At 39.7% G+C, this 27,664-nt stretch overlaps 1 protein-coding gene across 7 annotated transcripts in view; it reads right to left on the reverse strand.

Moving 5' to 3' along the window:
- ANKS1B (ankyrin repeat and sterile alpha motif domain containing 1B) overlaps positions 1 to 27,664 on the reverse strand; it is a 1,164,394-nt gene that overhangs the window by 303,322 nt on the left and 833,408 nt on the right. For all 7 annotated transcript variants that reach the window (XM_010831587.1, XM_010831586.1, XM_010831585.1 and 4 more), the window contains one exon: positions 23,255 to 23,407. In XM_010831587.1, coding sequence (XP_010829889.1) covers positions 23,255 to 23,407 — 153 coding nt within the window. The remainder of the gene's footprint in view (positions 1 to 23,254; positions 23,408 to 27,664) is intronic.

The raw sequence follows: 27,664 nt of genomic DNA on the forward strand, positions 1-27,664 counted from the left end.
GCTTTGAAGGGAGTCTCTCCAGAGCCTAGCACAGTGACTGGCACACAGTTAGGAAGATGGTAAATGACTACTGGAGTGAACCCATCAACCCCTCTCCCTTCCACCAACTCCCACTGACAAAGAGCGATACAAATGTAAAGAAGGGCCATGTTGAGGCTACGATGTACTGAAGATAAATGTCTCTCTCCAACTTTCTAGCTTGCCTCTTTCTGTATCCCTTTACCCCAGATTAACTGTATATCTGCAAGAAGGGTCACAAACAAAAATCAGTAGAACAGAGTGGAACAGCAGCAGTCACAAACTAAAGTGTTTCTTGTTTTTTCATTTCTTTTGATTTTCAAAATGAATTTCAAGATTTAACTCTTCTTTCTGGTGCGCTTAATCTAAAATACTAATATTCCCTATACAGATTTGGATAATTAGAAGTTTGAGGGAGTTATAGGGAAAGTTTGAAAATCATTCTATACCTATATTCTAAGTCAAATTGATTAAAGAAATTTGCTTTTTTCTTCTTCAGTTCAACATGATGTACGTAGGAATTTAAGGTTTAAGGATTTTTCATTCAATTGCATATAATTGATAAATAATATGAGGCCTTTCCAGAAGACCCACTGTTTTCTGAGAATGGTTTCTATAGCTCTGTGGCTGACATTACCATTTGGTGAAAAAACCATTCCAATTTCCCCTTCTTTGCTTGCTTTGTCTTACAAAGGTTGGAAAGAACTGAGACACTTTCTCAGTCTCCTTGAAACTGGGCAGTGACACAGACACAGTCTGGCTATTGAGCTGTAAACCTGAGTCTTATGGAAAGTTCCTGGACAGGTTTTTGATTTCCTGATGAAAGGAACACACATCTCTCTCATTGCTCCCTTTCCCCTTTCTCCATCTGTGCATGCTGGGATGATGCCTGAACCTGCTGTAGCTACCTTGCAATTATGAAGTGGAAAAAAAAATGAGGGCAAAATGCCATCGTACTAAGGAAAGCAAAGCGAAAAGACAGAAAGGCGTTGGTCCTCTAGCATCATTAGTGAGTGCCTACTTCTAGGTCTCTTGTTGCCCGACTCATAGATGTCAGTATTGTTTAAACCCCTGCTGGTCAGTGTCAGCTGCTTGAGGCTGAAAGCATTCCTGACTGATTCATGCAGCAAGTAAGAACACTGCCCTGATGATGAAGTTGAGCTTGCTTACCTAGGGTGTCATTCAAAAGCTGAAACATGGTTAGTTTTTACTGACCCTAATCCTAAATATTCTCTTTATGCTTGCAGTTGGGCTTGCCCTTCTCCTGCATCTGGCTCCCCTTCCTTTGAGGCCCACATTTCTACTTCAACCTCACAATGCGGTGGGGAGAAGAGGCCAGGCACCATCTGTCATAGGGATCATGATTTCCAGCTGACTGACAATGGCCTCCGTGTAGCATATGTTCTACTGCATCTTGTGGTTCCATTAACAAATTCTGGGTCATAAATTTTTAAAACTGATACCATAGCTACTATTTTAAAAATATTATATTAATTTCCAAAAGCTGCTGAACAAATTACCACAAACTGGAAGACTTAAAACTGAAATGTATTACCCCGTAGTTCTAGAGGCCAGAAGTCCGAATCAAGGTGTCAGCAGGGCCATCTCCTCTAGAATGCTCTAGGAGAATATCTTTTCTCTTCTAGCTTCCAGTGGCTCCAGGCGTTCCTTATCTTGTAGCAGCATCTAATCTTCTCATCTTCACACAACCTTCTCCCCTGGGTCTGCTCTTTTGTCTGTGTCTCTACTTCTTTCCATAAAGACACATTTGTTTTAGGGCCCATCCAGACAATCCAGGGTGATCTTGAGTCCTTTAATTACACCATAAAGACTCCTTTTCCAAATAAGGTCACATTCACAGGAACCAGGTAGACACATCTTTTGAAGGCCACCTTTTAAGCTATTACAATGATCTTCCTTCTTGTGCTGGAAATATCATTCTATTGTTTTTCTTTGTTGGATCTCACTAACTTTGAACTTTTTTAACCCATGTGAAGAGATATTTATGATTTAAGTCATATTGGTTCAGAATTTAAGGTTTGTGTTGAAATATGTGTTGGATTTCATATTTTAAAGAATTATTATTCTTATTTGGTTCTAGTCTTTATTTCTCATAGTAAAGTAAAAAATGGATGACTTAAGTAAGTACATCATGGCAGTAAACTATTTATATTTAATATCACCTAGGCAAAGTATTTCTTGTGATTTATTAACCATACTCTTTAACATAGACCGAGTTATTATTTTTAGGGCATGAATTACTTTCTATCTAAATCAGTGGTTTTTAACCCTGCTTATACATTAAAATCACGCAGGGACTTTTAAAGATATATATGTATAGGCCCCACTGCAGTATATGTATTGAATACACATATCTGGAGATGGGCCTGGGTACATAGATTTTTAAAGTTCCCCAAATGATTCTTAAGCACAGAGAAGATTAAAAACTGACCTGGATTCTTATTAATGGTTGTCTTCTTCAACACCATCCATTTATTCAACCAAGTAATGATTATGCACTTTCTAACGTGTAAATCTTTGTGGGAAACATAGGGATATATAACTTGCTTCTTATCTGCAGTTTCATAGTTAGGTGGTCTTGGTGTATAATATTCTAAATGTAATGTGCCATTTATACACCAGAGTGGTGGAACCAAATGTCTGTAGGGAATTTCTCTCCTGGTCAGTCTGCAAAACTCAAATCAATTAAAAAAGCAACATATCACTATTGCTTTAACTTCACTGCATACACACAGCTAGTCATACTCAGAGAACAAACAGACTTCTATGTTTGGTATCATTAGATAGATCCTCTACCAAGTCAATAGCTTTTAATGTATTTTAGATTCCCCCTTCCACGAAGCAGAAATCAATACAGGCTTTAAAAAGTCAGTCCTAGTAATGGTTTCTATTAGTTGGAAAAGCATCAGCAGTAATGTTGTATATGCCTTTGGGAAGGGCTAAGGACTGGAAATTCCTCCAGCTTTCAGTTACCTGGGAAGACCCTTGGATATTAATTCAGATGTTGGCAGGTATGAAAGGTAATGATAGTGGAGATGGAGGGGGGCCAGGGTCTGGCAGCCCATGGGCAGCGGCTTTGTCAGAGCTCACTGTAATCATTGCCGCTGTTACTCTTCAGTCTGACATTCACAGACTCATCAGTACAGGCCGCCCAGAGCTCCACAGTCATACAAAGCAGGAACAGGAAGAAAGAAGAGGTTTTCAGGGAAGGCCTTGCATACGAGAGGCTCAGGGTAGAGACCAGAGTAGATCTGGAGTCTACAGCTGTGAGTGAACTTTCAGAAACAGAATTGGACTATACAATCTAAGGAGTCACAGAGTCACTTAAATTTAACTGAGGTTTTGATGATGAAAGATAGATAAGAAGAAGGAGGGGAGTTGGAGGAGAATACAACAGTAAACCAAATACTTAAAAACTACAGATAAGATTGGAATTAAGTTGATCACTTGTACATTGATCAAATATTTACTGAGTATCTTCTAAATGCTCTAGGTTTGGGGGATATAGAAATGAATGCATACGCTACTGAAGGAAGTGAGCCATTAGCAAGTGGACAGGTAAACGAGATTTCAGGTCTATAAAAATAAACATACATACATTCTGGGTAATGTGATGGAAACTGATGGAGGATGGGGAGACACTACTTTGGTCTGTGTGGTCAAAGGCCACCCCAGGAGGTGACAAGTGAGCTGAGACGATGTGGAAGAGGAAAAAAGAAGAAAAGATGTACATTAAGTGTCCAGGCAGCAGGAGCAGCTACTGAACTGGCCCTGAGCGGGGAACACATTTGGAGTTTGCCAAGAATCAGACGATATCCAGTCTAGAATCAGAGCAAGGATGTGTCAGGAAGATGTGGAAAAGGCAACCGGGTTTGATGAAGAGCAAGGGCTGGGTTTCCGGAAAGATCAGATCACAGGTCTTCATGCTCTGGTTGGAGAGGCGCCGAGGTCCCCAGGGTAAGCTGCTCAGAGCTGTCCTGGTGCAGACAGCCTGTCGGTTCTGACAGCAGCCATCCTCTCCTCCCAGCTGCAGTGATGTTGGCTGTGCAGCGGCCTTGCTCTGAGTATTCCAAGCACGCAGGGCCTGCACCTCCATTCCCTGGGGCTGGTTTTGATAGTTTCACTACGTGCACGATGATTTTCAAGCAGGAGAGACACGAGGGAACTGCAGCAGCACAAGTCAGTGATGTCAACCCCTGACAACTACCATGACCGAAAAAGTCAGATTCCTGAAGTGACTTTATTTATACTGCCACATCCTGACAGATCTGAGGTCTCTCTTGGCATATGAACCTGGTATCATCCTATATCTATGAAAATGAAAAAAGAACGGGAGGGTTTTTTTTTTTTTCTAAGCAAAAGGGAAATATTAACTGAAGACAAACTCTCTTATTCATTTGTGCACGCTTCCTACAATGCTGCACGTACGGTTTCAGTGATTGGGGACATACACTTTCCCCTTATTTTACCATCTCTGAACTGTGATACGGCTTACAATCAACAGTGCCTCACGATTGCTGTGACAGGACTGCCACGGCCTGTGCACACACGCTTAGTCATAGCTCTTCTCGTTGTCAGTGGAGCCCATAGGCACAGTTAACCCCACATGTGGTGAGTGTAATTAGTATTTTACTTGTGTTTAAAAAGATCGCTCTACATTTTGGTATTAAATATGAACAGTTATTTGGTATTTAGAAAGATATAAAAAAAAGAAAGAGGGTAATTTGATATTTGTGAAGCAAGTATTTTCATTGGAGAAGAGACTGCAACTGCTTACTTTCTTTAAAAAGCAGCAACCATGTGTGGTACAGGACTGAAGAAAGGAAGATGTCCATAAATACACGACGTCGTATTATGCTTTGTTACTGTGCTATGTGGAAAAAATTACATATTATGCACCAAAGAACTCAGCAGAATCAGGAGAAATTTCAAAGCTCTCTAAATGAAAGAAATGTCAAAGCTGTGCAAGGCTGTTGTGATGGGTTTGTATCTTGGACAGAATTCCCATACGGCACTGTGTGTCACAGTTTAATTTGTATTTTTTTCTTTCTTAAGGATACATAAAATAATGGTGCATCTTAGGTTACCTGGCACCTTAGATTTCATGAAATACAGTGGAGCAGAGCAGGTGTTTTTGTCTTGAGATGACTAGGGTTCTGTACATACCAGACCCCACTTACTGCCCCCGTATATTCGAAATATTTCTCAGGCCATGTACACACTGCCACAGGTCTGCCCGCTTGAAATCTTATAAATCACCATGTGCCTCACACCTGTGGCAGCCTGAACAAAACATTTTTAGGGCAACTTGATACCCTTTGGTTACTGAGCTGAATGTAGTCAAAAGCATCTTGGTACTTAGATAAATAAGAAGCATAGAGACATGATCGTAAAGCAAATGGTCTCAACGAAAAATAAGGTGCTAAGGCAATTACTTAAAATTCTATTTAAGAAAGTCACTATGTCTTAATCTCAGATTCTGAAAATTCAGGACTAACAGCTCTGAGGTTTTCTTCCTTTAAGGTGCTCTCAGATCACTGTGAGCAGACAGGTTGGAAGGAGAGTCAGCCCTGCTGTGGGCAGGTTGCCAATCCCTGTGTGTGAAGCCTGTACAGATTTTTTTTTTTTTTTCACAGTCCATAGTCATTCTCCTATTTCTACTCCAGAATACTGTCTTAAAGATGTAGTCAAGTTCTTGGACAAATAGCAGGCCAGTAGCTGAGGACATGCTGCCTGGTGAGTGGTGGTGCAGAAAGAGTACGCCTGTCTGCCCACACCGCAGGCTGAGTGCTTGCTATAAGAGCAGGTTCTAAAGAGAAAAACGTCTGCATGACGCTGGAGCCTTACGTAGGGGTACAGTATGCAGGAATGTTTCTTTGACCACACTTTGCTTTTTCTCAGGCGTAGATAAAAAATATTTACTTCAAATGAGAAGAAAAGCTGAGTGCTGCATACATAAAAGCACATATACAACTGCTTCTAGGTATTTCTTTTTCTTGTTTTTGGCAGTGCCAGGTGGCTTGTGGGATCCTAGTTTCCTGATCTGGGATCACACCTGGGCCCTCCACAGTGAAAGCACAGAGTTCTAACCACTGGACCACCAGGGAATTCCCTAGACATCTCTCCTTGGAATGTGAGGGAGGGAATTCAAAGTTACTGTGTTCAACCCTTGATGCCTCCTCCCAAATATTCCTGATCTCAAGAAACAGCTCAGTCTAAAGTCTTTGAGTTATCCTCACTCCTCCCATTTCTCCTGCAGTCAATACCTAAGTCATCAGCCCTGTCATCATCAATCATTCAGATTCACGGGCTTCACCATAACCATGTTAGCACAAGCACCATCATCTCTTACCTTGATGGTCGGGAGAGTCTCTCAGCTAGAGTTTCACTCTTACCATCCATGTCAGAGCCCCAAACTTCACCCAGGGGTTCTGTTCATCCCACAGCACAGAAAGTGAGCCTCTAAACATAAACCAAACCACGTCACACTCTTTGTCAAACTCCCTTGGATGGCTTCTGATCACACTGGGAACGCGCAGCTGTAACCCACACGACTTGGTCTTCAGTTATTCTCTACCAGCTTTGCCCTTGCTCACACAGTGAAGTCAGCTTCATTACCCTTCTTCAAACAGCTGAGCATGATCCTGCCTAGGTATTGCCATTTGCTGTTTCCTCAGCCTGGAATGCACCCCACTCCAGTACTCTTGCCTGGAAAATCCCATGGACGGAGGAGCCTGGTGGGCTGCAGTCCATGAGGTTGCTAGGAGTCGGACACAACTGAGCGACTTCACTTTCACTTTTCACTTTCATGCATTGGAGAAGGAAATGGCAACCCACTCCAGTGTTCTTGCCTGGAGAATCCCAGGGATGGGGGAGCCTGGTGGGCTGCCGTCTATGGGGTCGCACAGAGTCGGACACGACTGAAGAGATGCAGCAGCAGCAGCAGCCTGGAATGGTGATCTTGGCAGGGCTTAGTCCCATATTTCATTCATATTTCTGCCCAAATAACACTCCCTCAAAAAAATCATTTCTGACCACTATCCTTTAGATCTAGTCACTTCTGCACACACTTCTCATAGTGTGTGCCCCATCTGGTGTCATATTATGGCCTTATTTGTTACCTGCCTGCGTCTGCCTCCCTTCCTAGAATGTAAACTCCAGAATAGGGAGTCTGTTATGGACTTATTTGTTGCCTGCCTGCTGTCTGCCTCCCTTCCTAGAATGTAAACTCCAGAATAGGGAGTCTGTCGCTTTTGTTTTGTTCTCCACTGTATTTCCAGAGCCTAGAACAGTGCCTGGCATATAGTAGGTGCTCAATAAATATTTTCACTTAACTGCAGGTACTTCTTTATATGTCAGACCCTCATGTATACAGCTCTTAGACACACCGAGGCCCTAAAAATATTTGTATTGTGAGGTTTGCCTTTCAACTTAAGCATCTTTACCCAACAGGGCAGGCAATCTGTAGCTGATGGCAGCACACAGAGGTGGCACTGAGATGAGATGTGGGTCACAGAAATGGGTGCCACTCCCGGGAGGCAAGGAAGTGAAGTTTGACTCTGACAGTCTTGCCTCCTGTTGCTCCTTTGGTATCTTGCTTTCCCACTCTTCCCTGGCAGAAATTCAATCAGTGAATACTGCTTAGCACCCACTTTGTACAGGGCCTTGGGAGGATATACAGTTGAGGCTTCTGAGGTCAGATCCTCAAGGAGCTTGGTGTCTAGCAGGGATGGGGGTGATGAGGATGAACCAAAATAAATATAGGGTTTGTTATAAAGGTTACATGTCTTGCCCCAGAGGAATTACGGAATCGGCACTTGAATTTGGCTCGTCTAACTGAGTCCAGCCTCTTTTCACTTTGCCACTCACGTTTTATGAACTGAAAGCCTGGATCTCTGGAATAAAGCCTCAGGCGTGTACTTGGCAGCCATCCATTTGAAGGTGCCAATTGAAGCCTTTCCATTAGTGATACTGTCCAAGAGCATAGCACTGGGGAAAGGAGACCTAAGGACAAAATCTTGAGCAAAAATTGACATTTAATGGAGGGGAAGATGGAGGAGGAGGCACTAAAACTCTGATTATTGTGATTGTTGCTGTTATTCCCTGCTCCTGTCTAGAGGAGTCAGCTACCTAAGGAATCATATTGAATTTAAAAAGTATTTATTGCATTTCCTCTTGGAACAAAGAGTCAGTGTGCAACAAATGTTTGAGCAAGGCATGACAATGATTCTCTATTAGAGAAATACTTCCATATTTAATTTTCTAAAATAATTTTATTTGATGGTTAGTTCAACAATTTTCAACCTTTTATGGCTCCAGTCATCCCATTATCATAGTGTGTTTATTGTTTAAGTTATTATGCTCTAGTTGTCAAAAATTGGTTGTCCACGAATTTTCCATACGTTTATGCATGCGCACATGCTAAATTGCTTCAGTTGTGTCTGACTCTTTTTGACCCTACGGACTGTAGCCTGCCAGGCTCCTCTGTCCATGAGCTTCTCTGGACAAGAATACTGGAGAGGGTTGCCACGCCCTTCCCTAGGGGATCTACCTGACTCAAGGATTAAACCCATGTCTCTTGCATCTCCTGCATTTGCAGGTGGGTTCTTTACCTCTAGCACCACCTGGGAAGCCCTACATACATTTAAGCCCCATCCAAATCTTCCCCTCCATGGGCCCCCGCAGTTTAGCACCACTATTCAGGTCATATTTTCTGAGATGGTTTGGATTTCACATATTCTGATTGGAAGCCTAGAAACAATGATAAGACCATCCATAATTCTAAAATGCTCTCCTCTTTTTTCTATTTTTTTCTAATCAAAATTTCTGTTTTGTGGTGAACTGAATGAACTAATGGTCTTAATTTTTCATCCTGACTTGCATCCAAGGCATTTACTATGTGCATTTTGGCTCATTGTACCAAGAGGTGAGATATATCCTCCCCTGTCAACTTAATTTTGAGTTGGTCTTATAGCTTCCTTTGGCCAATTGTTGGCAGATATGAGGCAAGTGGAGGCCTGAAAATGTGCTTGCATGTTTTCATTTCCCTGTCTTTGCTATAGAATGTGTCTGGGAGAGCATATTAGAGGATGGTGCATGTGAAGCAGAGCAGAGCGCCCCAGTTGTCTCAACTGAGACCATCCCAGGTGAGTTGACTCTTACACCCTGGCAGGTCAGAGCCACCGGGCTGATGTGAGGCAGCCAGCTGGAATCAGAAGAAATCTCCAGCTGCTGCTGCTGCTAAGTCGCGTCAGTCGTGTCCGACTCTGTGCGACCCCATAGACGGCAGCCCACCAGGCTCCCCCGTCCCTGGGATTCTCCAGGCAAGAACACTGGAGCGGGTTGCCATTTCCTTCTCCAATGCATGAAAGTGAAAAGTGAAAGTGAAGTCGCTCAGTCGTTTTTGACTCTTCGCGATCCCATGGACTGCAGCCTACCAGGCTCCTCCATCCATGGGATTCTCCAGGCAAGAGTACTGGAGTGGGGTGCCATCGCCTTCTCCGAATCTTCAGCTGAGTACAGCCTAAATTACTCACCATGGACTTGTGAGAGAACGACATGCTTATTGCTTTAAGCAATTTCAGACTGTTGTATTGCTTTGCTGAGGCGATGGATAATGGCAGATCACACTTACCATAGATCTTAGAAATTTGGAAGCTGCCCTGCATTAAAGAAAAATCAAGTGCTTTCTGTTTACAAAGCATTGTGCAGAACACTTTACTATATTACTTTATTTAATCCCAACAACACTATTATCTAGAAGATAAATAATGTTATTACACAAATTTTAGATGAAGGGAAACTGAGGCTTAGAGAAGGTTAAGTGATTTGCCCAAGGTGATAAAACGGGTTTGGAAGTCAAACCCCAGGAAACTGTTTTTAGACCTTGTGCCTTTTCCATTGATGCTTGTCATTTATTCTACTGGTTCCTCCATTTCAGGTTTTCTCCTGCCCACCTCTGACCCCTCCTAATTAGGAAAAGACCCTATGTTTCAATTTGGAATACAAAGATCACTTTTTATACTAGTTCTTCTTAATACTCCTCTTCTTACACACAGTAAATGTCCCTCTTCTCCAGTAGTCTGGAAGTTCTTTTGCAGGTAAGGATTGTAAAATGCTTATTATGTGTTACAGCTACTATGAGGTAGAATTTTTAAAAGGTAATGATCCTATTCAAATGTTAAGAAATCTAATTATTCCTCCCAAAACAGTTTATAAAAAAATAAGAAAGATTCTACTAGAGAATACATTATGTTTTATGTTAAACACACACGCACACACACACACACACACACACATTTAAAAGGGCACTGTTATCCCAAATTAATTTAATTGATGGAATGCACAGTAGAGGGTTTTTCTCATTTTGTTAAACAACTTTAGGTATATGGTACTTGAACTTGGTGTTTAGCTGATGTCTATAAAAATAAAACCCTTCTGGTTCATGTTTTAGTATACTACCATTAGAAACAGGAATTGATATAAACCTGGCACTGAATAATTTGTTATGCAGTTAGTTTTTGCATTTAAGTAATTGCTTTATTTTATTAAAAAAAAGAGGAATGCGTAGTACAAAAGAAAATATGGGCCTGAGCAGAAACAGTAAGTGAGGTTTTTATTTATCTTGAATATGAAACCAGGTAACAGTTAAATATTTAAGACTAAATTATTTTTCCTGAACTGCTGCTAGTTATGTTAATAGTAATGTGTGTGTGTTAGTCACTCAGTCGTGTCCAACTGTTTGTGACCCCATGGACTGTAGCCCACCAGGCTCCTTTGTCCGTGGGATTCTCCAGGCAAGAATACTGGAGTGGGTTGCCATTTCCTTCTCCAATATTGGACCTCAATTTCTCATCTGTTCAGAGTTGAAAGCTTTGAATATTTTTATATTGCATGTAATTTTGAAAGTACTTAATTTTAGGTAAATATTAATTTATTTTTCCTAAAAGTATTAAACATTCTAGTAAAAATTTGGATGAAAATTCTCCGTATTTATCTATTTGTGTAAATGCATGTGAACATACTTTTCATTGTAGTGAGAATCACTTGAATTTGATCTGATCTGATAAACTGAGTCAATATTTGAGATTTGTTGAAAAATTTGGAATATACTTCTTGCATTTCCAAAAGTTATATATATGATTTTCTAATAGTAGTAAAACTAAATTCTTTCAGATATTTTAAAATGTTTTAGATTTAGTCACTGCCCTGTACTTTAGGTATGCTTCCACCAGGTGGCGGTAGGGTGCCAAACACAAGATCTGTACAGTAAGGAATTTACATCTTTCACAGCTCTTTGCTTGAGTTCGAAAATAATTTGATACCACAGATATCCAATTTAACATAATACACATCCTTAGTAAAATGGCTAAACTTAAATTCTAAATCAACCTTAAACATCTTTAAGGCAGATATAAATACTAAGCTACAAAATCACCTACCTCATCTCTCTCCTCCCCAAATTTTAATTATTTTTATAATGGATAGATTCTAATATTAATCTTGTATACTTCCTTTAGTGATAAATTAACCTTTGTGATTTGCTCTGAGTATTTATATTTATTATCATTCTCTTCCATGGCAGCTTGTATGTCAGGCTTCAAAATTCTAAATAGTTTTCTTCTAACAGAGGGACCTCTTTGACTTTCCTTTCATCTCAGAAGGTAGAGGCTTATCTTTTCAGTATGATCTCAGATCTTCTCCCACAGAAGACTCAGAGCATTTCTCCATTACGATAACATGAAAAATGTTGTATTTGTCTTGTATAGAGGACTTTTTCCTCTTTTATTTTCTACACTGTAGAATAATTCATTACTATATTCCTCCTCTCAAAGCTTCCAGAAGCATAGAGCCAGTTTACAGTATTTACTGATTTAACTGCAACACAGATGAGTCTCCTTAGCAACAGGCTCTGCCCTAAATATCTCCAGAAAAGACTTAAAGAAACAAAATTCCTCATGTCATGCTAAAAATCAGAGCAAAATGCAAACTACAAAATTAACTGACTTTATTATAATTAGTGATACTATAAATGGAAGTGGAGCCATTTCAATGATAAGGGGATACTGAGCTACTTCAAAACAGTCAGAAATGCCCACTCTTAACGGATTATCGAGCTGAAACTTTGGGACAGATTCTAAAGGGTTTAACATGATGGATGACCAATTGAGAATGAGCACATCTCTAACATCTGAGCTACTATTCTGCTCTGCCCTAGGGTTGTTTGTTTCAAGAATAAAGAGAATTGGGTGGCTGAGCGTCAAGGACCAATACTATGTAGTTGGGAGGAGAAAAGGCAATAGCAATTCCATATCTAAGCATAGTCAGAAAGAAAAAAAAAAAAAAAGGAAGTTGGGAGAGGAAAGGCTCTCTGCAGCTTTATCCTGAATGCTTCTACACAGAGCTGAGAGTCATTCCTCTCACATGCACCCACTCCAGGGTTGGAAATATTCTATGCAGCATTAAGCAGTGCTGGGAGGCTGAGAGGCTAAGGCAGAGGGAAGGGGTTGGAGTTGGAAGTTGGGGAAGAGAGAGGTTGAACAGTGATTTCTAGAGGCCAGAGTCTGCACAATAAACAGGCTGGCTCTCGATGTTATAACTCTGGTGAGTACTGAGAGCAAAAAGCAAATGGCAGCTAATCTGTGAAAGCATGCTCTGAGGAAGCTGGCCAGCTCCCAGCCTAACGCTGGGAAAGTGATCTGGGGGAGAGAGAAAGGAAAAAATAGAGGCAAAGAAAAATAGAATAGGGAGAGAAGAGAAAGCAATGGATAATAAAAAGCTCTTGTGTGATTTGAGTCTCACAGGAAACCTATGAAGTCAGTGGGGGCAGATATTATTACCTTCTATTTAAAAAGGAGAAACTGAGGCCAAGAGTTGATAAGTGACTTTTTTGTAAGGTCACGTACTGAGTGGTGGATATAGGATTCAAAGTCAAGTGACCTGATTCTAAAATAAAGATAAAAGGAGAGAGGGTGCATTTGAAGCATGGACACAAACCATCTGTCCTACCATTTACTTTATACACAGTAAGTAAAATTTTCACATAACCAAGGCTGAGCCTTTTAAGGGTCAAACTGAAACAATTTTAGCCACTATTGAAAAGCACTTCTTTCCTTTGCATGCTGACTGTAATTTTCCCTCTTCTTGATATGTGGGTTATAATGATGAAAATTGGCTCTATATTTATGGACTCCCACTTCAGTGACACCCTCAGGTTCTAAGGAGGCACACAGGTTTTTACTGCTGTCATGCCTAATACATTCATGGCTAGAAATAGCTGTGGAGCAGAATGGGCTGATTCAGCTCCTACCTCCCTCACAGTCAGCTCTTCCGTCTTCAGTGTGTTGGCTTCCGGCCCCTGCCTACTGCTTCTGATCATGTCATTCTCTTGACTAAAATCTTTTTAATGGCTCCCCACTTACTACAGTGGTTTTCAACCCAGGCTGCAAATTAAAATCACTTGGGGGAACTTGTAAAAAACTTGATGCCCAGATGCTACCACCAAAGATTTTGACTCAGTTGTTTAGGTATGGGCCTCTAGCCTACAGGGACTTGGAGAAGGCAATGGCACCCCACTCCAGTACTCTTGCCTGGAAAATCTCATGAACGGAGGAGCCTGGTGGGCTGCAGTCCATGGGGTCGCTAAGAGTTGGGCATGACTGAGCGACTTCACTTTCAATTTTCACTTTCATGCATTGGAGAAGGAAATGGCAACCCACTCCAGTGTTCTTGCCTGGAGAATCCCAGGGACGGGGGAGCCTGGTGGGCTGCTGTCTATGGGGTCGCACGACTGAAGCGATTTAGCAGCAGCAGCTACAGGGATTAATGTAAGTTGCATGGATTTGGGTTTCTGGACTAACAGGAATAAACCCTAAAATTATCTTAGTTTACCATCTTAAGAGAATTCTCAGGCCATTATGCAGGGAGGAGGAAGTCAGAGAGCCTGGAAGACTCTGAATTGAGAAGATGGAGGTGAGAGTCTAGGGAGACTAAAGTGGCTAGACTTTTCTGTATAGAGTACCAGAGAGGAAAGAATGCTGATCAGCACATGCATATAAGGAAACTATCTGAGGCCAGATGTAGAAAGAAACACCAGAAAATATCAGTGGACATAGTACTTAGAGCTCATACAGGGTCGGTAGTAGTTTGAGCTATTCAGGCTGGGAAACCAGGAAGTTCACAGGGCAATGTCAGGTGACTCAGAAGCATCTTGCCTCAGTAGTGCAGAAGCACAGTCACAAACTAAATGATACTCCAGTTTTTGCCTAACAAATCTTAAAAGCAAGACCTGAAAGGATAAAAATATATCTAAAGGGCTCCTCTGTGTCTGAGAACAGAGCCCACGAATATTTATAGGAATACAAAAATGGCCATAACCATCACCCAACAAGGTAGAATTCATAATGTCTGGCATGCAATAAAAGTTACCGGGCATGGCAAGAACATTGGGGAGAAAAATCAATCAGGTGACACCCACCCCAAACTGACACAGATGTTAGAATTAGAAGACAAGGGCAAGGCTTCCCTGGTGATCCAGTGGTTGAGCATCCACCTGCCAATGCAGGGGATATGGGTTCAATCCCTGGTCTGGGAGGATTCCGCATGCCACAGGGCAACTAAGCCCATGCACCACAACCACTGAATTCCTCACACCTTAGAGTCCATGCTCTGCACCAAGAGAAGCCACTGCAATGAGAAGCCCGTGCACCAGAACTAGGGAGTAGCCCCCGCTTGCCTCAGCTAGAGAAAGCCTGTGCGCAGCCACAGAGACCCAGCACAGGCAAAAGTAAATAAATTAAAAGCTACTAATTAAAAAAAGACAAGGGCATTAAAAAAGTTACTATAACCACATTCATTATGTTCAATAAGTTAGAGAAAAGATTGAGGATGTTAAATAGAGACTTGGGAAAAAAAAAGACTGATGTCTAACTTCTGGAGATGAACACTATAATCTCAGAGATTTAAAGTACACTGCATATTACTAATGGCAGATTAGAGATCACAAGAAGATAAATGAACTTAAAGACACAGCAATAGAAACATCCAAATAAATCCCAGAGAGAAAGAATACTGAAAAAAAAAAAAAGTATTGGTGAAGTGAAGTGAAAGTCGCTCAGTCGTCTCTGACTGTTTGTGACCCCATGGACTATACCAGAATACTGGAGCAGGTAGCCTTTCCCTTCTCCAGGGGGTCTTCCCAACCCAGGGATTGAACCCAGGTCTCCCACATCACAGGCAGATTCTTTACCATCTGAGCCACAAGGGAAGCCCAAGAATACTGGAGTGGGTAGCCTATCCCTCGTCCAGTGGATCTTCCTGACCCAGGAATTGAACCAGGGTCTCCTGCACTGCAGGCAGATTCTTTACCATCTGAGCTATCAGGGAAGCCCAAGTATTGGTGAGTTGTGGCCTAATTTTAAATAGCCCAACATACATGTGATTGAAGTTTCCAAAGAAGAGAGGCAGTCAGACAGAAAACAATATTTTAAGAAATAATGACCATAATGCAGTCACTATGAAAAACAATTTAGAGGTTCCTCAAAAATTTAAAAACAGGATTATCATATGATCCAACAATCCTACTTTTAGGTATATATCCAAAAGAATTGAAAAGAGGATTTCAGGGGGTTATTTTTACACTGATGTTCATTGCACCATTGTCCAAAATGGCCAAGGAGTGGAAGGAAACTAAATGTCTATCAACAGATGAATGGCTAAAGAAAATATGGCATATACACATTCAGTCTTAAAAAGAAGAAAATCCTGTGATATGCTATAACATGGATAAACTTTGAGGACATTATGCTAAGAAAAATAAGCCAGTTAAAAAAGGACAAATACTACATGATTCCACTTACATGAGGTATCTAAAATAGTCAAACTCTTAAAAAGTAGGACGATGGTTTCCAGGGGTTAGAGGAAGGAGGATAGGACAGTTGTTGTTCAATGGAGATAGAGTTTCAGTTTTGCAGGATTAAAAATTTCTAGAGGTCTGTGGCACAGAAATGTGTATATACTCAGCACTACTATACTCTACATTTAAAAATGGTTACCATGGCAAATTTTATTTGCTGTTGACCACAATAAAAAAAGTGATTGTGAAAATAGTTGCATAACTCTGTAAATATCCTAAAAAGGATTAAATTGTACACTGTAAATAGGCAAATTGTATGATATTTGAATTATACAGAAAGAAAGCTATAAAAACAAGTTGAGGATATTTCACAACAATGACAGAGAATGAACATCCTACGTTCCTACAATTGTAGGAACAGTCCTACAACTACATGCAGTGTAACTAAATGAAAGAAGCTCCAAGTAAGGATACACTGCATAAAAACAAGCAAATGGCTCTGCTGTTAGAAATAAGGATGGTAGTTGCTTTGGGGGTCATGGAAAGATTAGTGACTAGAAGGGGCCATGAGGTGCCTTTTGGGTGCTGGTGATTTTCCATTTCTTGTACTGAGTGCTAGCTACATGTATGTGCTCTTTTTGTGAAAATTCATTCAGCTGTACATTTCTATATGGATTTTTGTATGTCTGTTTTACCTCTATAAAAAAAGTTTTGAAAAGTGGAAGGGAAAAAATATAAGACATTCACAGGAAGTTATTAAACAAACAAAAAGCAATGACCAGAAATTTTCCAAAGTTGATGAAAACTATAGACCTCATATCTAAGAAGAAGTTCAAAAAACTTTACACACAAGTAATATGAAGAAAACCACACCAAGGCACATCATAATCAAGTTGTTTAAAACCAGTGATAAAGAGAAAACCAATAAGTGCAGCCACAGGGCTAAAAGACACATTATATACAGAGAAATAACAACAACAAAACCAAAAAGGAAAGAATAGCAGCAGATTTCTTATCAGAAATAATGCAGAAGAGACAACAGTGGATCAGCATTTCTAAAGTACTGTTAACTCTAGAATTCTATACCCAGAAAAAGTATCTTTCAAAACTGAAGGCAAAATAAAGTCTTTCTATCAGTGGCCCCACACTGTGAAAATGTTTAAGACCTTTGGGTAGAAAGAAAATGACAGCAGATGCAAATAGGTTTATATGCAAGGGCATGAAGAGCAGGGATGGCTCCATGGATGTGTGACCTGTGTAGCACAAAATCTGTGCTTCAAAGGTATCTCTGCTTGGCTAAATATCCTTCCACTATTGCCTTACATTTTAAAATAATTTTTGAATGAGACCCATATTTTCATATTTCACTGGAGCCTTCAACAGTGAAGAATTAATAAGGGTCCTGGTGAGGAATACTGTAGCCCATGGGAATGGGGAGCAAGGCTGGGATGCTGAGGTTGGTTTAGATCTGGGTAGTATGCTCAACATGGAATGTGGAAGGGTGGTGGTGGCTTCTTCAGAGGAAATTTGAAATGCTTCTATTTTAATCAGGAGAAGAGTGAATGAAATCAATGTGGGAAAATGAAGTCCACTAAAATAACTTTCTTAATGTAGAAATGTCTAGATGCTCAGAACATGATTTTCATTTTTGTATAGAGATGGGTCATTAATGGCTGTAATCAGAGGGTTTCAGTTATTCATGAAATCAATTTGTTGCTAAGTGTCTAGACTGTCTCTTCAGGGCCAAATGCCTTGTTTACTTTCTTTCTTTAAAAAAATTAATTAATTAATTAATTAATTTTACTTTACAATATTGTATTGGTTTTACCATACATTGACTTGACTCCGCCATGAGTGTACATGTGTTCCCCATCCCTTGTTAACTTTCATTTGTGTGGTCTGTGGTGTGTTTTCCAAGATCAACACTCAATAATGCTTATTCCATAATATTAACCCCGAGGCACTAAAAGATAGCAAGTTCTCTTTAAATCCAAAAGAAAAGCTATATTCCTTCCAAAGAAGTTTTAGTGTTTAAGCACATTTTATTGTGATATAACTTTATCTCAGTTTAGGCTCCAAAGTTGAGAGCAGCATGATAGGTGCAGATATGCTGAAAGAGAGTGGAATCAATAATACAAGCCTTAGCCCATCAGCCTTCAGGTCACATGGGAAAGGGCTAAAAATCACCTGAAAGTGAGTATTTATTTGGAAGAGGGTTGTTCATTTCATATAAGGAAGGGAGAAGGGTGCTTTTTCCAAAACTTGGGCCAGGCTTCCAGAGAATATATTGAAGAGCTTGCAATTTATTTTATTTTTCAAAGCCTTTATTGAATCTGTTACAATATAACTTCTGTTTTATGTTTTGGTAATTTGGCTGTGAGGCATTGGGACCTTATCTCCTCTACCAGGGATCAAACTGGCACCCTGCGCATTGGAAGATGAGGTCTTAATCACTGGACTGGCAATGAAGTCCTAGAGCTTGTAATTCAGATACAGTGACTGGTGGTGGTGGATAGAGTCCAGGGGCTTTACCTGATACATAAATGTCTGAAGAAGTCTGAAGCCCAGAGATCGTGTCTAGTTTGTTCTGAAGGCTTGTGAAGAGCTAGCTGTACTGACTATGAGTGTAAATTAAATGCTTAAATCCATAGATAATTTATAAAGTTTGCTCTACACTTGAATACTCATATCTAGTTATTTAGTTAAAGCCTTCGGCTTTGATTAAAGTTGTTAACATTTGAAGTGTTGACTGATGTAGCCTCCCTGGTGTGGAAATATGAATATTTCTCTCATTTATTAATGTCCTATAGTGAAAGCATAACCTTTTACTTAAAATAATTGTTTTGGAAATGGAATTACAATATTCTCCTCCCCATTCTTCCCCTGCAGTTTGTGAATTTGGTGATTATTCTTCTTGGTTGGGAGTATAAGCAATCATTTGCATTTATCCAATACACACACACACAACCAAACACATTCATACTTACCCAGACAATGCAGAAAAACTTTAGGGAGTAAATTTAATTGCAGTTATAGTAATGAGAGTAGAGCAGAGAGGAGTGTGACTTTATAATTCTGATCATAAAATAAAAACATCAAAGCAAGTAATGAGTCTAAATTTAATGTTGAGAGGACTGTATTTCTGTAGCATTTAAGGCAAGTAAAGTCAAGCTATTAAAGACTGAACACAAAATTAGAATGTTAACTTTGCAAATTTCTTAGTCTATCTCCAAGTGATTAGATTATCACAAAATTTCCCTAGGAAGGTAGAAATTGAATCAACAACACTGCAAAAGAAAAAACAAAAAAGAAATTTGACAGCCCTAAGCAAAAGTGATGTAAATATAGTTTCAGCAGCTATTAGGCAAGAAGCAAATGCTCTGCTAATCAATTTACTGTTACAGAAATAAGTCCAAATGATTTTCATGGGATGCATATGGGTATTGCTACCTTAATTATTTTATTTGCTTCTACCCAAAGGTATTTAAAACACAGCCAACTGCTGGATTTGGATTTTTAAAGCTATTCTTACACTTATGAACAGAGATTTAAGACTGCACTGAAGCCTGAATTTTATCTTGTTCTTTCAGTGGGCATTTTTTTGTTATTATCAATATTGTAGAAGGTTATAAGTCTGGACTAGAATTATTTCCTTGGTAAAAAGTGAGAGATAAAACTAATGGGAAGAAATTACTCATAAATTCTACACTGATACTCACAAATGAATAAATTGGACCTTATTAACGTGCTTCATCTAATCAAAATCCCTTAAGTAGGTGCACAGTGATAAAAAATAAACATTGTTTTTCATAACTGCAATACTTTTTTGTTGTTGTTTAGGAAATGATGATTTTGTGGAGATTTTACAATTATCCATACATATTTCAGGCAGAAAATATGTAGCCTTTTTACTTAAAATTTCCACAAAGGCAGAGCTGTTGAGATTTTTAAATAGCAGTGGAAACTGTTGTGTAAACTTGGTAATAGTATATGCAAGACCTGAGTAAATTTTTGAGTGAAAAACCTCCACCAAATCATGTACTTACGCACTGCTAACTAGTTTGTAATTCTAACAAGCCTTTGGAGAGGACTATAATTCAGGCTAGAGATTCACCCAGCTGCCATCTGCAGAGGGACCCGTTTGCCTGACAATCTCTCTCAACATTGTCATACAACATAAAATATCAATACAAAAGTGAAAATAATAGTAATGATGTTATTAATGGTCACGGCACACACAGAGGTAAAACAGCTATTGATGAAATACCAGCTTCTGAATACAAAGCATACATTAGAGATTGTAAAAACAGTTATTGGCAAAGACTTCATTTTCTAGATCTAGACACAGCATGGGCCTATAAAACTGGCAATACCTTATGTCTTAGTTTATGCTCGATTTCCACTGCTGACAATGCTGCTACTAACATATGAGATTTCCACTACTCTCCCCTATGCCTATACTTTGGGTAACTTTGTGACTAAAATCTTTATTAGGTTAGTTCCAGTAACTTTTTTTTAAAGGCGTTAATGTGCTCCACCAAGAAAAAGACCTTGGGGGGTTTTTTGAAAGATCACAATTTCAAATATATTTGCACTTTTCAAGTCACAACATTGTGTAGCTTTCATTTTCTCATGAACATACTTTGAATAAATTTATAAATACACTGAGAAAGTATTACTAGTTGTCTAATATCAAGTACAACATAATGTACTTGAGGGTTAATCACTATGATTTAATGATGCTGAAGTTGTTTGTAATCACATCAACAGTCAGCTTTCTCATTCTTTGTTCTCCTCCCCTCTCAGCAGATCTCTACATCAAAGACAGCTGCACATGCACTTCTCTCTCCATTCTACACAGAACAGCACTTATTGAAGCCACTGGGTTTCTTTAAAACTAGCCACTCATTACAAAGGTTTGGGATGCAACTTTCCTAAAAAGCTTTGCTCTTAACCAAAATGACTACACATTACTTTTGGGCTACAAAAGAATAAATTATGGATACTTAATACAGAATTACTGGGTCCAAATGTTATATACGAGATTATCTTATATTTGAATACCTTCTCTGACTAGTTGGAATAAATAAAAGTCTTGAGTTGGAGACCAGTAGAAAGCATTATAAGCCAGAAGGTACACATCATGCCTGTCTCTCATTTTAAAACCCAACAGCCCTAACCATCAAATGAAGTACACTTGCAGCAGCTCTAAAGGGCATAAAAATTTTGTTCTCTGATTTCCAAGTCTAAAGGTACAGGTGGTTTTTCTCCATAGTAAGTGTATTTATAGAATTAAATGACTTGCAAAGCCTCCTCATCAAGAGTGTGAACTTGCCCATACAATTGTCACAAACTTTACATTCTATCGGTTCACTGTAAGGAAAGTATACTGGGTTGGTGTTAGATGCAGATGTTGTACTCCAGGCCCGAGGAATTTGGCCTCAAGATCAAAAACATAGTGACCATGTTTTCTGATTCTGATACAATGCTTGTGACAGGCACTTCTCCCTAGATTGGAGTCAGACTGTATTACAGCAAATGTACCTACGGGGATAATGCTTAGAGTCAGTATGGGTGGAAAAAGGTTATTGTTCTGTCCCATTTCAAGAGTGGTTAGCCCTGTGGGTGTGGTTTAACACCCTGAGCCCTGGCATGGAACATGAGGCCTTGTGGCATCACTGCCCTGCAGTCACTGCGAGCACCCACGAGGTCTGGTCACAGTGACTGGACGGGAATCCTCTGCTACACAGAGCATTGGGGAGAGTGTGGGTCCAAGCCTACACCCTAACTGTTAGCCCCAGTACTTGACTTCTCAGAGACGTGTAGTCTTGTTTTAATGATCCTTGCTTCAATGAAAACATTTGATAATAGAGTTCTATTGGAATCCATTCTTTTTCAGAGAGATTATTTCTAATATTAGGTGAGTGACTCATGAGCTATCTATAATAAGTATTCATTCTTCAGTGGGAAGTGATATTATTCAGAAGATGTTACATAGATATATTTATCATTGACAAGAAAGTGACTTACTGGAAGCATGTTTGTTTGATCTATGGAAGAGCCCCGTTTACTAAATGGCTAAGAGTAGCCATGAGTGTCGAGTTCTCAGTGGAGAACTGAAGTCTTCTTGATGCAACTGAAAAGCAAAACAGTCTCAGTTGCTTCCACTGCCACACAGACTAGCAACAAAATTAATCGGAAGCTTTTAGTCAGAAAGTGAGTTCCTTCTGAAATAATGAAAGCTTTTGTGAAAGGATAAGAACAGAAAGCTAAGGGTAGTTGATGGCACATTAGAAGAAGGAGCCAAGAATTTGTCCATTTAAAGTGATTTTTAAATTAAAGAAGGGTTTTTATAGATGTTCCAGAAAAGATATTAAAGACAGACTTTTTAAAAGCAAAGAATAATTAGTTACTACTAATTAACCATCATTTAAAAGAATTAATGACATACAGTGTAGGAGACTTGACTTTTGGAGGAAAAAATGCCATAAAGAGTAGAAGAGAGTGCTATTGAGCCAGAAGAAATTATTTGCTTTGTCTTTCATTTTGTGAATGCTTTTTTCAGTTATAAGAATATAAAACTTAAGTCTAAGAAATTCTCTAAAAGATTAAATGATTTCTCACTTTTGAAATGTTCATGATGCCAAATAAAATATGAAAGCATGATGCTTATTCATCTTTTCAACTCTTTCATGCCTTTATACCATTAGAAATAAAATAACAGTAAAAACAAAATGAGAAAACTATCAGTATCAAAATCAGTTAAACAGATTTAGTTGATCTCTTTGGGCTCAAATACATGGCAACATTTGTTGGCCAGTTTTTACAGAAAATCTATGCCAAGTGTATGAATAAAACAAACAATTTAAAATTAGTTATAAGCCTTGGAAAATAAAATGTTGATATTACAGCAGCTTATATAATAACAAAAAGCAGCCTCTTCAAGTATACGGTTTATATATGTAGTTAAGGAATAGAGACAAACATAACAGAGATAGAAAACTAAAAATGATGACTTTAGTCTTAAAAAATGAATAAGAGCAAAGAATAGAATGGGTGCTGATTTGTTATCATATCCATATCGTAAAGTGACAAAATTTCTTAAAATGGAAATCCTAAAGCTGCTTGGGAGGTTTCCTGAAATAATGTGAAACACCCTGAGAGTCCTCTTAGTCCCCCACTCCAAAACTTCAAAAGATAATGACTGTGGAGCTTGACTAGAATCAAGAGAGACATATATTCAAAACAGAAGGCATATCCATAAATCCCTGTTGGATGTCCAGCTATGAAGACAGAAACAACTACCCACCTATGGTAAGAATCATCAAGGGTTGATAAGGTGTCGTTAAGAGATCAACTTACGTTAATAAGTTCAACCTCCCAGATTTTTTTCAACAGGTCCATCGATGTGTAGCCGTTAATTAGAAAGGCTTTGGTGTAGTCACCTAGTTCAATGGAATCCAGCCACTCAGCCACAGACGTGGGATGATAGCCATCATGGCCGATGGGTCTCATCTGTAATTAGAAAATCACGTCAGGATTAATTTAAGGTGTTTACTTTGTGTTCCAACAACAGAATGCATCTTGGAAATTTATCTGATATGAAGCAACAGATCTTTCTGGATAAGAAAATGAGAAAACCCAAAATACTTGAGGCACAATTCTAAATCATTAATAATTTCACGCTGAATTAGTTTTCAAAAATGCACCCAGAAATTTCCAATTTAGCTGCTAAATCAGTTCCATATTTGAGAGATCTAAATATGTCAAACTTCTGTTGTGGACATTATTGGCATTCTGTTGGACGGAATTTAAAATGATGTCAGTCGAGCAGTTTTAAATTCAGTGCTGAAGGCACAGGAAACTGCACTCCCAAAATGTAGATGATAATTCTCATATGCACAACATCAAAGCATGTGAAAATACTGCATGACTCAAACATCCAAAGGAATTCATGCTTATGCAAGACATGTATTGTAGGTAGTGAAAACATGCTGGAGAAACATACTGCTGTGGTAAGCCAGTACAGGAGAGGCTTTTGAGTGTTTGAAGACCATGTGTTCTGCAGACTCTACAGTATGTTAGACATTAATAGAGAACTCGCTGGCAGACAGATTCCTATTTTTTTGTCAGCTATATACAGATTTTTTTTTTTTTACTTTTTTAGGAGAACAAAGAAGTGTGACAGCAACATAATGTTTCTGAGTTTAAATTGGAGTGTGAAAGTAATTTTAAGCACAAGAAACTTCTGGCTTTACAATTTTGTATGGATTATTCTAGTTTTTTGGCTTTTATTTGAAATTTTAGTTGAATTTGCAGTTCTTGGTTTTTTAAGTAACTCACTTCTGACTTGTGCTGCTTTGCACGCCACACCTTACATCGAATACTTCACTTATTAAGGACAGCCAGCACCTCAACAACTTGATGTGGTCCTTCAGTGAAATTCAGGATGGGAATGGCAGAACTGGGAAAAATGCAACATAGATTTTCCGCTTCCTTTAGATTCAAGGAGATAAATATTAATGGAAATCTATAGGATTCTGATTGGCAAGCAGAGAAAAATTAGTCTGAGCATCAGGGATTCAGATTTTAATCTCAAACATGTTAGGCTTTCTGTCACTATGCAGTGTCCTCATTTTTGAAATTTTCCTCATTCCTTTTCTTTTGGAGGGAGGTGCAAAGTGTTTACTAGGGCAGAAGAGGGGCCAAAGAATGATGGAGCTTGATAAAGCCTCTATGAACCCACTGGAGCTCTGGCGCAGTTTAGGCTATTAGAGCATCCTGGGCATGGCAGATAGAAATGGGCCTTTGGGCCCCACCTCTCTGTTAGTGGATGTTGCTGTCCTGGGAGGAGATACTCTGGGGTGGGCTCTTTGCCATGCAGGCAGACCCTGGAGATGCTGACAGCTGGAGGTTGTCTGGTGACCACTCTCCCCAAAGCCTGGCAGGTCCTTACTTGAAGGGAGATACAGATGGTGCATGGCCATGTCTTCCAGAATAGCCGGGACCTTGATTCACCAAAGGCTAACTTGTTACTACATTTGGTTTTTGCCTTTCACTCTATACCCACTCACTCATTCACATGCACACAACATCTATCTTTTAAATTTTAGATGAATTATTGGAAAGACATATCTCCTGGACCATTTGCAGACATCATGAAACTTTATCCCTGACGCTTTATTGGCACGTCCCAAGAACAAGGATGTTCTCCAACGTAGTCACAGTATCATCACCCCCAAGAAATCTAACATTGACAAAATGGTGTTACCTAACATACAGTTGGAGAAGGCAATGGCACCCCACTCCAGGACTCTTGCCTGGAAAATCCCATGGGCGGAGGAGCCTGGTAGGCTGCAGTCCATAGGGGTCACAAAGAGTCAGACACAACTGAGTGACTTCACTTTCACGCATTGGAGAATGAAATGGCAACCCACTCCAGGGTTCTTGCCTGGAGAATCCCAGGGACGCGGGAGCCTGGTGGGCTGCCATCTATGGGGTCGCACAGAGACTGGACACGACTGAAGTAACTTAGCAGCAGCAGCAGCAACATATAGTTAGTATTAGCATTCCCCCAAAGTACCCAAAATGTCCTGTGTAGCTGTTTTATTCTTTCCTAGACATGATCAAAGGTCAAGGCGATTATATTTTCAAGTACTTCTACCTTTCTTTCTCTTTTCTTCTTCTGGGATTATATTTACTACTTCGTTTTTAAGTTTCATTTTCTCCTTTTCTCTTTCCTATTGTTCCACTCCCCAATCTGTTTTCCATTTCAAGATTTAAATGTCCTCTGCCTTGACATTACCATGTAATTCATTATTTGCATTGGGGTCGAAACTGCATCAGATTTTTTTATTTCACTTTTACATTGCCTGACTCATTTGGGCTACTCATTAGATGTTTGTTCATATAACACTTAACTCAGTGTTTATTATACAGCAGTTACAAATATAAATGACAACTCAGGATTTGCAAAATGATGTTTACCAGCAGTTGCAAATAACTGGATGTTATCTATGTGTAAAATTGGCAACTAGGACCCAAAAGCAGAGGCTCAAAGGTATCAAATACTTCCACATTCTACAGAGAATTAAAAAAATACTGGGGCTAGAGGCATTTTCCAGGACTTATTAGGAGGTGGCTGAACCAACTCTGCTACCCTGAATAATCACCCCAGCCTCAGGAAACTCCCTGGCTGTCCCAGTTAATACAAGGAAATAACTAGAAAAAAGAGAAGAAGGAATGGAGAGAGAATCATTAGGTTTGAAATTAATAGCTTGCCAGGGAGGTCTTTCTGCTAGCCATCTGAGAAGCTGCCCACACCAGCTGTGATACCAGGTACAAGCTTGGAGCGTCTAGATGCATCCAGTTGAGGTAGAGTCTTATGTCCCACCCCAGAGAACTGTGCAGTAGGGTCCTCATAGGTCACCCCAGGTATTCACACACCATTCCTTTGAGAGAACACCCAGTGGCCACCTGCCACACAGAGGTTGTTAATGGTCAGCAGTAGTCAAAGGTCTGATGGGAAACCCACCAGACCTCTGCAAAGCAAACCCAATTAACTATAAAGAAGTATGCCTTCCCCCAAGTCACTCCTTCTTTAGCATTAGGGAATTTAGAGTCAGAAAAGAGAGAGGTACCAGTCCCTTGGGGGAAGACTAAATTGGGGTGGGGGTTGGAGAAGAAAATAAAAATGGACGCTTAAATGGATAGGAACTGAATTTTTAATATTATATAACTGTAAAACTATTGGATGTATGTGATGTGAGATTGGATGTATGGATGTGAGAGCTGGGCTATAAAGAAAGCTGAGCACCGAAGCATTGATGCTTTTGAACTGTGGTGTTGGAGAAGACTCTTGAGAGTCCCTTGGACTGCAAGAAGATCCAACCAGCCCATCCTAAAGGAAATCAGTCCTGAATATTCATTGGAAGGACTGATGCTGAAGCTGAAACTCCAATACTTTGATCATCTGATGCAAAGAACTGACTCATCTGAAAAGATCCTGATGCTGGGAAAGATTGAAGGTGGGAGGAGAAGGGGACGACAGAGGATGAGATGGTTGGATGGCATCAACGACTCAATGGACGTGAGTTTGAGTAAATTCTGGGAGTTGGTGTTGGACAGGGAGGCCTAGTGTGCTGCGGTCCATGGTGTCGCAAAGAGTCAGACACGAATGAGCAACTGAACGGAACTGAAGTGAAAGCTATTGGATATATCTGAGATAACATTAAAAATAGTAAAGAGAGAATCAACTGAGCTTGATTGAAGGCAGGATTGGAAAAAAAAAAAGTCCCATCAGTTTCTGCAAACTGCTCAGAAATCTGGTTACTCCTATGAGACAAGTTCTCCTGACCAACCTTAAGGAGGCAAGCGGGGGGAAACAGTCAGTGGAAAGATGAGAGGTGGGGCAGGCTGTGGGGCAGGGCCACAGAGCAAGTGTGAAGAGAACCTGGGAATGAGTACATTGATGTGTATGGGGCAGCATTCATTCAGTCGCTCACTCGTTAAACATTTAGCCCATGCCTATTCTGATGAGTGTTGTAGAAGAGCAGGAAACAAAACAAGTTATAGTCTCTCCCTCATAGAAATTATAACCCTATTTAAAAAATATGCGAGCAGATGACCAATAAATTATGAAGGCTCTGCACACCTGAAGAAAGGAAGCTATTAGTGCCGAAAGAAGTTACAAAATTAACTTGACACATATTTAATGATATGCAGAATGGTTACTGTGCTGCACAATTATTTCCTTCAAAGCAATTCTCCCAT

Source organism: Bison bison, unplaced genomic scaffold (genome assembly GCF_000754665.1).
Source record: "Bison bison bison isolate TAMUID 2011002044 unplaced genomic scaffold, Bison_UMD1.0 scf7180017864529, whole genome shotgun sequence".
NCBI classification, from domain to species: Eukaryota; Metazoa; Chordata; class Mammalia; order Artiodactyla; family Bovidae; genus Bison; species Bison bison.